The sequence below is a fragment of the Megalops cyprinoides genome, chromosome 7, assembly GCF_013368585.1.
Source record: "Megalops cyprinoides isolate fMegCyp1 chromosome 7, fMegCyp1.pri, whole genome shotgun sequence".
Taxonomy (NCBI): Eukaryota; Metazoa; Chordata; class Actinopteri; order Elopiformes; family Megalopidae; genus Megalops; species Megalops cyprinoides.
In genome coordinates this window covers 18,978,354-18,996,348 of record NC_050589.1, presented here as the reverse complement: position 1 = coordinate 18,996,348, position 17,995 = coordinate 18,978,354, and the positions used below count along the sequence as shown (strand labels likewise).

The 17,995-nt window shown below is 40.9% G+C and overlaps 2 protein-coding genes across 2 annotated transcripts; both read right to left on the bottom strand.

The window, feature by feature from the left end:
- Positions 1 to 3,703: 3,703 nt before the first annotated feature.
- On the bottom strand, positions 3,704 to 9,216 carry LOC118781229 (mitochondrial intermembrane space import and assembly protein 40-like). The gene is made up of 3 exons (XM_036534167.1): positions 9,073 to 9,216; positions 4,808 to 4,906; positions 3,704 to 4,554 (listed from the first exon to the last, which is right to left on the bottom strand). The coding sequence occupies exons 1-3, from the start codon at positions 9,092 to 9,094 to the stop codon at positions 4,208 to 4,210; spliced, it is 468 nt and encodes a 155-aa protein (XP_036390060.1). The 5' UTR covers positions 9,095 to 9,216; the 3' UTR covers positions 3,704 to 4,207.
- A 298-nt stretch (positions 9,217 to 9,514) lies between these two features.
- Positions 9,515 to 16,272, bottom strand: LOC118780456 (protein transport protein Sec61 subunit alpha-like 1). Its single transcript, XM_036532937.1, has 12 exons — positions 16,190 to 16,272; positions 15,169 to 15,236; positions 14,989 to 15,054; positions 14,589 to 14,667; positions 13,700 to 13,831; positions 13,407 to 13,516; positions 12,837 to 12,990; positions 12,002 to 12,162; positions 11,612 to 11,809; positions 11,116 to 11,307; positions 10,914 to 10,990; positions 9,515 to 10,671 (listed from the first exon to the last, which is right to left on the bottom strand). The coding sequence occupies exons 1-12, from the start codon at positions 16,194 to 16,196 to the stop codon at positions 10,485 to 10,487; spliced, it is 1,431 nt and encodes a 476-aa protein (XP_036388830.1). The 5' UTR covers positions 16,197 to 16,272; the 3' UTR covers positions 9,515 to 10,484.
- Positions 16,273 to 17,995: the final 1,723 nt, after the last annotated feature.

Here is a 17,995-nt window from a genome sequence, read left to right as displayed (position 1 = left end):
GTCTTCTCTATAGAGCGACTGCAATGATCCCAACAAGTTTACAAAGCTGAGGAACAGAAACATGCTGGAGCTTGCAAATCGTCCTACCTTCCTTCCTTCCCAATGTGAACTGTTTCAGTAGGATGGTGCCTGTAACATTGCTTTACTCTGCATTCCTGTGGTTTCATAGTACCTCCCAAATCCCCACTGCACTGCATTTTGTACCTGCCTGACAGGTTATAGAGCTGCTAGATGTTGAAAACCCTTTGGCACAATTTCCTAGCCTATGCTATCATTCTTTATTCTGACATCTCTCAAATATTTGCATTTGAGCAAAAGCTGTGCAACAGCATTTTACAATAATATAATTCAAACAGCTCTCTGTTGTTTTTCTGAGGCTATTTGAAATACAGCTGCATGTCTGTCACACCAATGGGAGAGACAAAGAATTATCTGGTGTGCATCTGTATATGTGCTTATGCCTGTGATGTTACTTTTAAATTACGTGTGAACTACAGAGGGATATGTTTAACGTTTGGGGGAGATACAGCATGGTTTAGTGTTCTTGACTAGTTGTGTTTCCTCTTTCTTCTCTAAGTGTGACTTTGTGGGCTCAGACAGGGAATGGTGCCACCCCCAGCAGTCATTAGCACAAGCTAAAATTCTAGGCTGTAAGTGACACTTGCTGCCTCTCAGAAGCACTATCATTTCTGTGATTTGTGGAGGAAAGATGATGACCCTGTGGGAGTCCTTGAGATGATGACTGCAAAAAAACATGACCTGTATAATATTCAGGAGCATTGGAGGGCTTTGTTTGCTACCTGTGATTATGTTTATGGATCCAGTTGAAAGACATAGGTGGTTACTGTGGCATAGGGGCTCTGCATCAACAGAGGTGTGGAACAGAGGTCAATCAATATCAGTTTTTTTAAGGGCACATACTGTTGTACTGTTTTAGAGAGCAGGCAGATAACCCACATATCTGCTGCTAGTAAGAGATAAAAAATACTCTGATACGGGTTTCTGTTCAGCCATCTGTCAGAAATTGCAACTAAAACGAAATCACATGGAAGCTAATTGATTTCTCTGTCAGAACAAAAATGCACTATGCAGTATTATTTTGCATGCGGTAGAATGATTGTAATAGATATTACTGGAAACTAGCTAACATACATGCTTGTTGTTGAAAAACCAAACACATTATGGCATATGTTAAAAATTGAAAACTGGCAACTAACATTGCCTTCCTGTGTTAATAAAATTTCACGGATATAATGCATTACCGTCCTGGTGTCGGAAGACAACTGTGCATGTTACAAACTACACTTAGTCTATCGATAGTGACAGCTAGGTCTGTTAGCTAGCTGCTGAAATAGTGGATGCCGCTCAATTGCACCCAGTTACACTCTTGCTGACATATTTTTTCTTACTTCATGAATTAGATTAGTAACTTCTCATGCAAACGATGATCTTTCACAAGACATGTTCCAGTTTTTCAGGCACATTTAGTTTAATCCACCAAGCATCCTGTTATAGGCAAATGATCATATAGCCGTGCTGGAGGAAGCACCATGCTAGCACATGGCAGAGGAGCATTATCAGCGCCCTGTATGCCAAAGTAGATAACACAGATAAGGCTTGCCACTGGCTGATGTTATTGGCCTGCTGTCAATCCTTAGTGTGGAAACTGAACAATCTTTGCATTAACAGCTTCAGTTCCATTTTAGAGAATGTAGCTGAAGTGGTCATACTTTTCCCTCTTCTACTGATAACTCAGAAGAGACTTGCTCTCAACATAACTTGACATAAACTGCCTTTACTAGAAGACACATAAAGAGACAGTCAGGCAGTGAGTTTGTGAATAAGCTGAAGGCTCTTCACCCCACCATCCCAAATTTAAATGCTGTCTCTCTCACATGTGTCACTCATTACTGGATTGACACCTAAGATTGACACCTAAAGAAAGCCAATCAGGAAGTAACAGTGTGATGTGAAATACCACACCAGGGGAGAAATCATACAATTCCTTGCATTATGCTATGAATTTATCATACCATAATTTCCATTGACCAGAGAGAGCTCAAAGCAACGGACTTTCATTAAAAGGAAAGGACATTTGATTACATATGTTTAATTTAATTTGACGAGTTAATTTAATTATGTGTTCAGGAAGGTAACAATAAAGGTTTACTATAAAAATTATGAATTAAAAAAATTAAATGAGTCAGTTTAAAAAACAGAAGAAAAAAGCACATAGGTCCACAATAGCTCACTAATTGTTCCAATACTCTTCTTGCTTAGTCAGCTATATTAATGCTTAAACTGAAAGACTCCAGTCTTCAATTCACTGAACCACACCATAAGTAAGCAGGCATATGCACTAAATTGATATGTCATACTTGTTGCCTTGTTAGGCAGTAATTTACATACCACTGTAAATGTTCTTCCCTGTATTATTTGTATGTACATCTTATTACCATTCACACTGATAAGTTGAATGGGTCACTGCCAGACAATGGAGCTGCTGGTTTCTTTTAGCACAGCTGGAATAGGTCATCTCTTCTAGCTCCTGCTGGCCTCTTGAAATGCGTGAGTCCTGTGTTCTCAGTATTTGTTTAATTGTTCTCAGTGCAGAACATTATAACCACAATGGACACTGGAAGAAATATGCTCTGATTTGAGCAAGAAACCCTCATCCTTTTAGCTGTTTGGGTATGGCTATACATGTTAGCAAGCTAGTACGCTGACAAGCTAATGGCTTTGACACCTGCATCATATTTGTGGCTTAGTATTGCATTGCATGCAACAAGCTGATACTGTCCCACTGCTGCCTGACAAATTCTGGAACAAGCTGACCAAGCGATGATATAACTTAGTTTATTCACATGCATCAGTCCATATGAGGTGGTTCATAAATTTACTTGACAGAATCTTGACGCACTGACAGTAGACACAGATGAGGTTAACCCATTCGTAAACATGAATCTGTGCAGAATCTGTTGAAAACTGATGATCGTTTCCAATTTAGATCATTTTTTGCATGGATTTAGAACATGGTATTTTTGAAAGGTCTAGATATATCGGGTGAGGATTCTATTCAAAAGTAGATACCTATGCAGAGGCTGTATAAATCAACCCATTTTTAAAGATTTCACAGGAACTGTTTGCTTATAGCTTCCGGTGTGAAAGAACAATGCCAACATCTGATGAAAATACTGCTAATGACTCACATGCTGCATTTTTGCACACATTAATTATTCTGAAGAGTGAACAATTGCTTCGGTCCCTTGTGTCCCAGTTTGAAGCCAAGATGCTAGAGGCCTCTCTAGGATTGATGCGTATTACATTTGAGCTCTCTCAAGCTGGAAGAAGTCATAAAATAGCTTAGGAACCCTGACTTCACCAAAAAACCACTTGAGGTACTGCAAGTCAGTTTGCACAAAACCTCCATTCACACCTTACTGCCTGTGAAAAGGTGTGAAAGAAAAATAAAATCAGATAGACATAAATTCAAATGAAAACATTTTAGTGAATAAAATGAATAGAACACAGTAAAAATAATTAAAAAAAAACATGAGGTCAAAATACAGATGACAAAGCACTATTTCAAAATAACTAGTAATTGCAATTGTCATGTGACAAGATTTATGTTTAAGAGTACTAACATATTTAATTGTTTAAGAGAACTAGGAAATGAGTTCAAGTGAAATGGCTAGGAGTGAGACTGATCAAGGATAGTAACTGAAAGTTACAACTTTGATAAATCCTTGGTCTATTATGGCATAGCACCTATTGTGTTATCAGACATAAAGGAAGCAGCGAGTTCCCAAAATGTTGAAGTACTAGATAGAATACTGGCTGATGCAACCCCCCTCAACCTGAGAGCCTCTAACAGCCCAACCCCATAATTTCAACTCAATACATGACCTTGGGTACAAAACAGTGTCAGTATGCATTTTCAGTCAGAGATTTTTATTTATTTTTTTTTACCCCATGGCCATGAAGGTCAAAACATATTTTTGTGTCTTAAAACTCCCTACCGGAGGGATAAAGGTTGCCTGGAACTGATAGCCTTTGTGTCTTTGTTCCTCTTAAAATATCAGGTATAAAAACAAATCAAAAAATGACAGAGGTCTTCACACATACACAGAAATAAACATGTTTTCAAATAAGTGCTTCTTGCTTTGATTGCAGAGGAAAGGCAAAGGAATACAAGCAGAATTTGGTATTAGCTTTTGGCTGGGCTGTCTGTCTGGGGTGCGTCTTCTGAGACAGAGATGGAATCAGATCCTGAGGCGGGAACTGGGTCCTGGTTGGGAGGGGCGTGTTCAGTGTCAGGTGCCCCGCCCTTTGAGCTGCTCTCCTTCTCATCTTCCTGGGGGTAGAGCTCGGGGTATCTCTGCATGCACTCCTGCATACCGCGGAACTGCTCCATGCAGTCTGACCCCTTCACCTCCTCCTTGCTGAAGTGGAAGCAGGAGAATGCCGACTTGAACTCCTGTCCACACGGGCCACTGGCCATGCCCCCCAGGCAAGGGCAGTTCCAGTTGATGTCTCCGCTGGGCAGGATCAGACCTGGGAAAAACAGCAAGACTGACTCAGCTTTCTCAGCTCCCTCTCAGAGTCAGACATGAGGCTCCAGCCAAAGGTGAGGTAAACTGTGGTAAAGCCTGCCTGCACCCCTGCAATATTCAATGCATGAGGTCATCCTGCACATAATTACACCACCTGTGCTTCTGCATTGCTATGATTGTCCAGAGTTACATATTTTCACACTTCCACTCCTCTCTCCCCACCCTCTTGTCCGCATCTCTCTCCTCCTCCTTACCATGCTCCTCATAGGGGTCATCGGGATCTTCTGCCACCAGTTCAGCGTTGCTCGGGGCCTCATGGTCCTCCTTGGTCACAAAGATAATGCGATCTTTACCTGCCACAGAGGAGAGAGCAACTATATTTTAAAGGAACCACAGAGGCAAGCAGAAATAGCCTAGCCTAGCTTCACTGTGTCCAAGATTGTAACATTCTGCTTATATCTTTAGATAATAGAGATAGATATTTTAGAATTCGGAGTAGGATCAGAGATTCAGAGCAAGGCATTGTGTTCTACTCTTCAAGGCATTGGTTAAGAAATAATTAACCACTCCTCTGAATCAGTCATAATATAACTTTATACTTTGAACACTGAAATATTAACAGCTTGCCACCAACCTGTTAAGTAACATTTCTCCAGTAAAGAAATCAACACATACATCCCTGTTATAGATTTTCTTCTGTTTTGGAGTATCAATTAAATATGCAAATGTAGACCCGAGAGGACTAGGTTTGCCATTCGTACACAAATCAACAATGTGGGAAAGCACAGGCAGCTGCAACATCTCAACTTTGTGAAGTCTCATGTTTGTGCACCACCCTGTGGAGTGAGTACATCAGGACAGTGAATCAGTATTATATTACAACACTAAAGCTAACCTTTGAGGGGATGATTGTCTTATTACAGCTGACACAAAAATCAGTATGATCTTGCTTTTGATAGTGATTTCAGTTAGTGTCCAAAACTAGAATGAGCCTTACACTTACAGGACCACAGTAATTAGCTCCTAATTTATTCATCAGATGTCTCAGTTTGCTGAACTGAAAATAAAATGGGCCTACCTATTTAAGTAAAAATTTCCCTCAACTATAAGTTCTCTACTTTTTGGTCACATAGTGTTTCCGATGGCTTACACAGGCACTGTTCAAGCGCATAAGCAGCACACCAACAGTATTTTCAAATAATGTAATTCTGACAATACTGATGCGTGGGTTAATCTCTACATGGTCTGTTTTGATCATTTGAGAGTACGCCATCATATAAAAAGGTTCAGAAAATGTATTCACGTTTTTTTTTTTTTACTTTTACTTGAGTATCAATTTTTTTCCAAAGCTTGTTGGTGTGGAAAATTAAGAGAAGCCCTCACTAGTCAAATATGAGTGACAGTTCTGTGACATAACCCACATCAGGAGAAAGACAGGGACTCAGTGACAAAGTGCAAAGGTCAGTATGTCCCTCAAAAAGTGTACTTCAAAATATATACTGTAACCGATGCCACATTATATATATAACCTTCAGAAAATGGTTGAAATAAATATCCCTTTATTTTGCATTTAGTTCAAAACTGCCAGGCCTGTTTAGAGTATTATATAAACAATATCTGTGAAACAACAACAGGTCCAAATCTGAAAATTTCCTTTCTGTAGAATTCTGTAGAATATCTGACAAAATCGTCACATGATGAAAATCTTTTTTTTCAAATTAGGTGATTTACATAATTAAATTCTCAACAGTGCTCAAATAGCCAATATCTTAAATGGTATGCCCGAGAAGGTGAAAAAATATGTTACTCTAAATAAAAACACGGAACAAAAATTAATTTACTTTAAGTATTTCATTGTGATTGAAGCTCCAAGATAGAGCTTTCAAGATCTGGGTGTCAACACGTTTCACACAGAATGAACCATACTCTGACTCAGAAGGAAAACAATTCATGTTTTTTTTGAAGTGTGTACTACCATGGTAGTGTAGCTTTGTTTCATTTACCACAATTACACACAGGCCTAATACCAACCTTATCAATGTAATTTTGGGTTTTGTGTACATATTTAATCCCAAATTGAGTCAGTACAGTAAACATGGGTTACCTGGTCATAATTTAGCTTGATACTAGTTTTTCATGAGGTTTTTGAATGTAAACTAGATAAAAATATAAATTTTTTTAAATGAGGTTACATCAATAATAATTTTCAGTTATGCATGTACTGTAACAACCATAAGCTTGCTCCAAAGCTCAAAGACAAGGTTTCTAAAATTACTCATTAAACATGAAAACAATGTTTGAAGCAATAGTTACAGAAAACAAAAGAAAATCCAAATAACTTCACCCAAGTTCAGACAAGGCTTTCCAACACATGTGAATCCTCGTCAACCCCTCGCCCTGCTTAATGGTGAATACATGCAGCATAATGCGAACAGGTGCACTGTATTCTGCCAGTTAACCAAGCAGTGAGTGCAGGGAAGGCTGGTAAAAACTTGGGTTCAGTTTGAGGTGTCCTGCCCTTTTCATTTTATAAATGTATAAACTATATTTAAAACATTCATTATGGATCCATGTATTGTAGGTGGCTGCACACCCTTCAAATGAAAATGTATAGTCTTGTTGCATTTTGTGTAATAACCAACCAAGAAAAACAAACTGTTTGAATCTGGACATTTATTTAACCACTTTTCCAAGGTTAAACAGCCAGAGGAAAAAAAATAAAAACATATCAGCAAATATGGAGGAAAAACCCTGAAATTCTTCCCCAGTTCCTTTTATAAAGCAGTCCTACACTGTGCAGTTCCTAGTAAGATATGCTACAACAACAGGCCTGAAAACACAGAGAGCAAAACGATGAGAAACTTAATCCCCAATCCCTTTATCCTAATCATATTTACTGCACCATAATATGTCAACTTTCACAAACTGCAAATCAAAGCAAAATGGAATATAAATGGGACAAATATGGTTAAATATAGTCTAACAGTATTGTTACTTACGTAGCTAGCATGAAAGAAAAGCAGTATTTCAGGTTTAGTGTACACAACCTCCTTGGTACCTCGTTTGTGAGTTAATACAGTGCAAACCAATAAGACACCCTGACTGCTTGAAATTTGTCAAGCATTTTAATGGTACACGTTTGCAGAGAAAGACGGTTATTTGTATGGAGCTGAAATTCCTCTACATTCGTTGGTTTAGCTGTTCTGTACAGTTATCCTTTCTACTGATGCAACTGTCACAACGCGATGACCGAGAGACAACTCTTCCCATCATACAACTGACAACAATGAAAAAGGAACCACGTTTCATGTGTCACAGTCTGCATGTACCCCATTTATTAACAATCCACATCTATGAAAATGAAAGGTTGCAGTAACAAATGGATTATTAGCACAAAAATGTTTTCACCACTAATCTACACTTCAAATTTAATATGCTGGTCCTTCAGGTCGCTGGAAAGCATGCAATGTTATTGATGTCACCGTAATTATTTATTACGGACTCCACATAGACCTCCACAATTCTTCAGGTTGTACGAGCAAGGCTTCATAACCACGCCCAGTTAAATTATCCGGGGCGGAGATTCAATTCAAAAGGAGAAATAGCGAAATGCATCACTGGGAGATTTTTTTTGCAGTTAAGTTTGGTACTGATTAGGTCGAGCAAATTCATACCAGATTATTTTATTCATTCTTTAAAAAATAAAAGGTTATAAGACTTCTCATATAATGTTAGTAAAAGCGAGTAATATTGGGTCGGCTAAATACTACTTAAACGTCTTCAGAAACAAAACGTGTTTTGTGCGCCGATTACTCATTTACCGGCTGGCTCGCGAACTTTCCACGCTTGTCAAACAAGGGCCATCAGCTTGCTGACACAAGTTTCAGATCAGCATGACCTGCACAAACTGTTTGTTATTAATGTTGCTACGAGATCTTTAAGGATAGGATGGCATGCAGGCACGATCATGCCATCCGGACATGTACATACCAACGATTTTAACACGTCCTGCGCCGCATGTGTACTCGAACACCTTTACTTTCAGGGACACGAGGTCGAGTTTAACATTGAAATTATATGAGCACTTCGCACTGTTAGGATTTCAGCGCTGATTGTAGACTAGCTACATGCGTAAACTACAACGTATCCGACCATTCATTTGATGCAAAACCCCAGTGTTTTCCAAGTAGCAGCTACACTATTAGAGAAGATATACAATGTACCTAGACAAGCCAATGTTAGCTGAATGCAGCGAACAACTCATAATAGATTTAACAAATTTATTCTAGTTACAAACATTTCCCTCTTTGGCAGACGAATATGCAATACGAATATGCAGTCTGAATATGCAATTGACTAGCTAGCTAGCTAGCCTCAGTCATTCAGTTGTATTGTACAGCTGGTCAGCTAGCTAGGCAGTGTAAGTAGTAATGAATGAATGGTGAGCCAAGCCTGCCTGCGTTCAGCTCCAATCGAAATGGATACCCTATTAGAAGACACGCCAGATATACCACCATACCTTCCTGTCTGCTATAGGACATGTCTGTAGCCGCCACCCTGAGCCCACCACTCCTGGTGTATAGCTTCTCTGCGTTGATCGGTCAAGGTTTCGTAACTAGCGCTGTTTTCTGTCACATAACTCCCGTGGTGACCTTCAACCTCATGCTCAGACCTCCCCTTTTACGTCTTCACGTTTTGTGTGACGTCAGACGAAGCGAAGGTTATGAGTGCGTAATAGCCAGCCTTTCTACGCCTATTGCTTTTTGAGACGCTCGAGTTCAAAAATCGGAATCTTAAACATGCATAACTACATAACACACCTTTACTGTGCGATGGTGCAGATTTTCAGGGCTATAGCGATGACTGCGACAGAGATTGGAGAAAATTCCAACAGGCCCCAGAGATTCCCCAAAGTTTCTGTTTAGAATGAATGACACATTAACCAGTAAGCATTCGTTCTGAGGTTTTTTTTTTATTTCTTTTTACATATTTAAAAATGATTATTTTACACTGTAGATGATTGACTGGAATGGAGCATATATACAGAAAAGCAAAATCCATGATGTCCAAATTTTTTTTTTTACAACCAAAACAGACACATACTAAGATTTCATATAAAATCTTGCCCACCCCCTGCAGAGCACATTATAGTGCTTGCATGTGGCCAGTCTAGGAGGAACATCCCCCTGCATAGACAACTCTTTCCTTTACCTAAAATTAAGAGAAAAGAACGCCTGCGTAACTCTTAAGACTTGTGTGAACACACTCATAAAAAAAGACTAAGCTGAACACCACTGAGAGCTGTGGGAGTTTTCATGTGGTTGCTTTGCCATGTTTGATCACAGATGTAAAACAAGGTCACGCTTCCAGCAAGCCATTAAACTTCTGCACACAGTGGTTCTGAAGTTCCTTCCCAATGATTCCACCTCTCCCTCATGGCTTGAAATATCTAGAAATAACTATGCTCCAGTTTCTCCAGCACCATGGTGTACAGCCATAAACTTCTCTCGCCTGGGAGCCCAGGTGTGCAGGTATAGTCCGTTAACAGATAGGCATGTTCTCCAAACAAAAAAAAAGGTTCCTCCAATCCTTCAAAACTAATTGAAAGCGATACTGAAACAAAAAAAAGCACATTTGGGTAGTTCTGTTGCATCTCTGAAGTGGCAGTTGTTATCCACTTACAAAAAAAAAAAATTGTGGTCTGATATGAATACGATCAATGGATGTCTGAACAGTCTTTAGGTGGTGCTGTCTCAGTCAATCGTGCCATGGAGGAATCCACTGAGAGAACCTCAATAATAACACTTGTGCTTTTAACCATTTCTTTGAAAAACAAAACAAGTCAAAAAAAAAAAACCTAACCTATACTGAAATAATAGTAATAATACTAAGGTGGGCGGTGGGGTCTGTCTGGCAGGTGTGGGGAGGGCTTTAGAAGAGCAGGGCACCCATGCTGCCCACTTCACTCTGCTCTTTGACGAAGATCTCAAAGTACTGGTAGATGATGGTGACGGCCAGCAGGATCCCGGTGCCAGAGCCAATGGCTCCCAGGAAGTCGGCCATCACCGACAGTCCCCCAATACACAGTCCGCCGAAGGCCGCTGCTGTGGGAATGTACCTGCAAAGAGAGGGGGGGACTAAGATGCCAATACAGTGCAGAACACTTGTGGGGAAAGGCCAGTCTCAGATCACCTGCCCTAAGTCATCTGAGCACTGGGGTTGTGAGACAGAGGAGTTATTATTAACTGAGCCCTGAATAAACTCACAAATGAAACTAATGGGCTAGGGTGTGTGGCTACAGAGTTGTAAGAGGGACAAATGGGCCACACCTATTCACCATATTAAAGCTTTGGGCCGTACCTGTTCAGCTCGTGCACCATGGAAGTCTCTCTGTGTCCCCTCATTACCATCTGCTGTTCCTTCAACTGCTTAGCTACCTGTTGTACAACAAACCAACAAAAAATATATGCAAAATGCATACAGCACAGGAATGAACAAAGACCAAAGTAGCCACATGCAACACCAGGTACGAATATGCATATGCACAAAGGTTAGAACGTACATCTTTGGCAGAGGATCCTGACACCTCGATCCAGGTTTTGGAGAAGAAGGCACATGAGCCCAGCATGAAGACGATATAGATTATGGCGTGGACCGGGTCTTCCAGAACCGAGCCGAAGGACTCCGGAGGGGAAAGGTAGTAGCACAACCCACCAACAGGGTAGGAACGAGCAGGGCCGCCAGTGGAGGTATCCTGTACAACCACACGCACAACGTACACAGAGGTTCACAACATACTCCTGTTTGTTTTGTCCACCTCACGAACACTAAATTCTCAGTGTTAGAAAAGCACATGATGGTGCTGCCTTGGGGGAAAAAAACCCGTTCTAAAGAAAGGGACTTAATCATATGACTCCACATAAAATACTTCTTTATATTTTCTACTCAGGGAGATACTCCCTTAACTTGGAAATGTTCTGTCACACACTATCCTTTCATCTTTTTAGCTACTAAAGTCCAATGAATGATGTAGGCAGGGTAGGAGAACAGCTACTTACAGACCAGGTTCCCAGCAGGTTGACCAGGAAGTTCCCACTGAATCGTGTGGAGAGCATCTGAGAGATGACGTAGAGGTTGGACACCAAGGCAGACTGGAGGATGATGGGAATATTGGAGGTGTAGAAGAGCTTGATGGGATAGGTGTTGTACTGGCCACGGTATCTGGCCGACTTGATGGGGAGGTCCACTCTGAAGCCCTATAACAACACAGATGGAGATCATTACACCCAACTGATAACAGACACTGCTTCTTGCTTTTTCTAAGACCAGCAACTCCATTGTTTGATGAAATAATCTCATGATATAGCACTACACCAACAGATGAATCAAGTTGTTAAATAACAATGAACACAAGCCTATCTCAAGAAAAAAAAAAGCAGCACACTGACCTGGAAGTATATCACCACGGCGAATACGAAGACTGTGGCAATGAGGTTCATGAGGTTGGGCAGGTTCTGGCGGTAGAAGGCCTCCCTGAGTGCGCGCACCTTGTCTGTGCGTGTTGCAAGCAGGTGGAAGAGGGCGATGATAGCTCCCTCAAACTCCGTTCCTGAACAGAAGAGCTAGGTTAGTCTCAGTTCTCTGCAACCTTGACTAAAGAGGACGAGTTGCATAAGTATATGCAAGTATATGCTTTTCTTGTAAGCTTACATGTACTACTAGGAACACTAGTGTGATGCAACCACAGTGCACTGAAACGTTTTCTTGAATTGCCATCTTGAGGGTGTGCCATTTTTTGCTTTGATAACTGTTCATTTTGTTCAAACAAGGCCAATTCAAACATTTCACTTTAATGTGTGTAGTAACTGAGTCAACCAAGAAACCAAGCACAGATACCACCTCCAAAACTCTTGCTTTGGTGATCTTAGCTCTGCGTTTTACACTGATGCATGTTTGAATATGTTTAGCTGTGTCTTTGTTTTATTCAAAATTTCATGCTATTTTATTAAATGCACTTTGTACTGTTACTTTGGAAGTCGCTCTGGATAAAAGAGTCTGCAATATGACAAAATGTAAATGCAATTTTTCTTCAGAGAAACTAGTGTCAACAACACTGATGCAGGCATATGCAAGATTTCATGCTGTACTGCCAAGACATCACAAAGTGTTTTTCTTTCTATCAGCAGCTGCACAGCTACAGGGCATAGGTCACATCATAAACCTTGCATACTTCGTTATGGTGACCTCAGTAACAGCTCAGTCCCATGGAGCATAATGGCTTACCTCTGCCTGTGTTGACTGTGGTGGGGCTGAAGGCCTTCCAGACGATGGTCTCACAGATGTTTGTGGCAATGAAGAGTGAGATGCCAGAGCCCAGGCCATAGCCCTTCTGCAGCAACTCGTCCAGCAGCAGCACAATCAATCCTGCCACGAACAACTGTAGAGATGGGGATCAGATTAGAATCAGAAAACACAGGCACGCGCTCTGAAAGCGTACTGAGATGTTAATAATTTAAACTGTTTTTGTACAATTGTTTGCAAGAATAAACATTTTTAAAGTTGTTGGCAAGAACTTGCCACATTTTCTCAAGGTTGAAAAAGAGCTTACTCATTGCACAATGAGAGTACAAGGGCCCTACAACTACAGCATGAGGAGTGAGGCCACTGTTGAGAAGGCCACTGGTAGCAACTACATAGCTCTACATTCAGCTCCATTTTACTTGCAATAAAAACTTGCAACACTACATATCTCACCACTGAATCCATTGACAAAACAGTAGACACCTGTACTGTTCTTTTAAAGAGAGTCACTCCAGCACTGGCAGCCCAGAGTAACTGAGGGTGGGAGCTCACCTGAATGATGATGAGCAGACAGATCCCAGCTCCCATCTCCGAGGGGTCTCCGTACATCCCGGTCATCACATACACAATGGCCTGGCCAATGGTGATGATCATGCCGAACACTACGGTGAATAGAACGGGCAGTGTTACACATGTACCGGAGCAGTACATAAAAACGTAACCTCAATACACTGTAGTGTGTGTAAACACACACACGCACATGCGCGTGCACAGACACACACAGACACACACACACACACACACACACAGAACAAAAGGAGCAGCAACCAGGGCAGCTCGCTTACGTTTCTGTGCTCCGTTGAACAGTGCTCTGTCTTTGGGCGTGTCTCCAACCTCAATGATCTTGGCTCCAGCCAGCAGCTGCATGATGAGCCCAGAGGTGACGATGGGAGAGATGCCCAGCTCCATCAGCGTACCTGTGGGTGGTAACGCAGAACATCAGGTACGCTAAGGACATAAACACAGGTGTCTGCACATTGCTTTCCATTCTGCCAAAGATGCTTTGCACCCAAAATGCTGTACTTTTCATGTGCACATAGTAGTTTTGGGGAGAAATGAAGTGCCACGCTGACTCTCCTCCTTTTCAAAATACTTGCCCTGGACCTAGCATGCAGTATAGTCTGCATCTGTTGTTTTCCTTTCATTAGCATGGATAACAGAGCTGCAGGGACACCATGCAACACAACGTTCTGTCACTTTGAGGCAGGATGCAAATGAAATCAGCATTAAGCTCTAAATCCGACTTTCAGTGTACCATCACGTCCAGCCTGAAGCCAGACTTTGTAGAATAAACTGCACTCTTCAAATCCAAATTTGCTTTCACTTGCTTGCTTTCTCGTACGCAGCCTGTCATGTCTATCTAAACATACTGCAACCAAAATGGCATCAATCCCAGCGTGCGAGTCAAATCCAGGTTTAGATATACGCTGTGAGAGGTAACAGAACAAACCAGTCATGAAAAAAGCATGCTGAAATGTTTTAAACTTTCTGCCTTATCTTTATTCTGAAATGTGAGAGGATGTTCCAAAAGTATAACTAGTACTTCTAACTCTGCATCCATAATCTACACAGCCCTGTTTCAAATAAAGTCCACAAATATTAAAAACTGAATAAACAAATTCCTCATTCACTGAGATAAACCAAGCTGGTGGAAGAAACATTTTGGGAACAAACCTCTGTTAGATGCAAGGATGACTCTCATCCAGTAGAATGGATCTGCAGAGTCTGAGGACATGATCCCAAACAAGGGTATCTGGAAGATGAAAGAGAACACCACATAACACGTTACTGTATAACACTCCAAGGCAGCATGGGATGGAACAGCCCCAATTCACCTATTATCGGCCAGTTTTCATATATTGTAAGTGTCCTCACACATCCCACACAGCTGAAACTTGAGTTGTGTTTCTGCACTTCAAATGCAATGTGAAAAGGGCCATGGCATGAAAAAAACACATCCCGAATTCAATAAAAAAAAAACTGATACAGAAGGAAAATACACCAATAACTATAATCCAGACAAACTCTGAGACATGGCGATTCTCGATTGCCCAGATGGAAAAGTTTGACTCACCTGACAACACACTAGGAAGATGAAAAGTGTGATGGCCGTCCATAGCACCTTCTCCCTGAATTGAATCTGATATACAACAACAACAAAAAAAAAACATTTAATTCTTATGCTTTGGCTAAATTACAATTTGCTGAAATATACAAGGAGCCATAGATGACAACACGTATTTCGTAACGTTACCTTTCTTTCTGGCTTTTGGATCTCCGGTAGAACCGCACAAAAAGGTTTTATTACTTCCAAAAATTTGACTGAAAGATAAAAAGAGAGGGGAAAAAGAATTATTCCTCATGAAATTTGTGTCAAGAAGATACATATGCTAATTCATCTCAATTGCCAACTCAGACGGTAGAAGACGTGGCATAACGGGACAGCGAGGGTAGAGGAGTCATTTGTACACTTGTAGCGTTAAGAGGAGTCCTGCAAAGCAATCATTGCGCATCACGGCAGTTTTCACGTGTAGTTAGCTAGCCGTCTAAATTGCTCAAGTAGGTGGCTATGCTAAAACATGAAGTGGAAAGATACATTATGCACCAACAGAATAACGAAAAACTCCAGATAAGGGGGAATTCCAGTACTACATGGGCTAAATTGCTAGCTACAGAAATTCAGACATTATGCTACGTCATCACTCAAACCACTGGTTCCAATCTCGACAAGTTTAGCTAAATTTTGCTAGCCAACTAGCTAACTCAAGTCAATACCCGTTTCTAGGCATAGAAACAACTTGGCCATAAAACCGTTCACACAACTCCAGATATTGTAAAATTCGATCATATTTGGTGGCTGGCTACAACAGAAAGCTACAGATAACATTCGTAGCTGCCCAGCTTTCTAATGGGCAAGCTACTGTTCAGCCCAATCTGTCGACACCCAAGTTTGCAAGCCTTAAGTTAGCCAACACTGATCTAAAGGTTAAAAATGCCACACTTAAGGGGAACAAGACTGTGATTTTTTAATCTTAAATAAAGATGGCCTCCAGTGACTTTTGCCAGGATTGGAGCTTTAGCAGTGTAGCTAGCTAGCTAGACAGCCATTGCGTGACCCAAAATGAAATTTTCCATTGATGTTAAACTTGAGCTAGCTAGCAACACCAACTTACTAGTAAAGAGTGTTTCAAGTGTGCATAATCAAATCACTGACTTAAGAGAGCTAACTGGTCAGCTAGCCAACGTTAGCCCAGTCAAGCAAGGGATATACTCACTGCCCATGGTGCCCCCAGGTAGGTTCCCAGCAATTGATCTCCCCAGCAAATGTAGCACCGGCTTGCAGTTTGAGACACGTCACGGCTACAGCCGTTCAACACGCACAGAGCGTGTAGTGGATGGGGAGGAGGGTCGGGCACAGCGTTAAAGCGAAGATACTCTACGGATTTCAAAGTAGTTCTGCTGTTGCATCACGAGGAGCTTTTAACACAATGATCAAATTTCTATTTGCGCGTCCTCATCTCGCAATCCTGCTCACCAAAATTGTAATCTTGTATCATGTTTCTGGTGCCTGTTCTCCGGAACTTCACAGAAGCTTCAAAATGCAACAATACAACCTTCAACCCAAGGCCAAACATTAACGATCAGAAGATTCTGGCATACTTGGGATCATTGGGATGCAAACTCCCATTCGTTGGCTTCATGAATTCGTAGTTTACAGCAGAATTGCAAGATAAATGCCTCTTCAGAACACGTAACACAAAAATAACCAATGCAGATTCCTCTGACCACCACATTTTAACACACAACACATTTTTCACAGATTAAACAGAAACTGAATTTGCTATTTGGACCAATATTTACTTTACATTTATCTGTTGCTCTTGTGAGAGCTGAGGGGGGATTAAAGGGGGTTCAAATGGACACCAGGACATTTTTCGAAAAGGGCTAGTTTCTCCTGTTAAAAAAACTTTTTTGGGAAAAAAAACGAGTATTCCATTCCATTTCATTATAATGATCCAAATTGTACGTCAGAGCACACAAGGAATCATTCAGGAAAGACAAAATGTTTGAACTGGTCGTTGCAGTCGCAGAACACAAATCTATTTATCACTGTAAATGAAATTATTCTGGCCATTGTAATGCAAGTAAGCTGTTGAGTGTAATACTGTGACCAAGTAAAAGGATGCATTTTGTATTGAAAAAAATATGTCTTTACATGACTGAAAAAATCGATTGTTCCTCTATAGGCTGATATACAGCTGAAGTCCAAGTAGCAACTATTAGGACATCCATTATCGAACTCGAGGCAAGTCTCTTTTGTTCGTGGTCCTGCGCAAACAGAGCTTAATATCTGTTCTCTCAGTAGACTATCTGTGGTCGAACCACAGGAAGAGGAAACAGTCTGGACTGCGCATGTCTCTGCCGTGGCGCTCGCAAAAACACGTCTTTTCTCCATGAACCTTCAGTATTTTAGCGGGGATATTGACACGTACCAGAACAGGTTTTAGTTACAGGGGGTTGAAAAAAATAGTGGAAACACCAAATGAAAAAGGAATCGTATTTTGACGTAACTAAAGTTAAAGTAGTCTGAACAACATCAATTCTAATTACCAGTATGTTTTTGCTCTAAAAGACGTTTTAAAGTCAGCACTTCAATGGATGAGTTTCTAAAGCAACATGAGAGATCTGACAGATTTTGGAAGTGGTCGAATAGGGCCTAAATGACAGCTATGTCAGTCACACAAACTGCAAAATTATTTCATGTGTCAAGGAGATGTGTATGGAAAAGCATGATGACATGTGTCAAACAAGGAAAAACTGCATCAGGAACTTGGAACAGTGGTTACAAGTTGAAGCTGAGATTGCTAAATGTAAAAGTAGTTTCAAAGGTTACCCCAGAACTGAATCTGCCTTTCCTGTTACAACAAAAACTGTACATCATGAGCTTTACAAAGCTTATAACAAAGCTGGTAGAGCTGCTATTCTGCCTGCTTGTAACCAAGACCAATGCACAATGCATAGCCTGGTGTAATGAGTACAAACCTGGACTTCTGAGCAGTGGTGATATAGTAGTAAGAAAT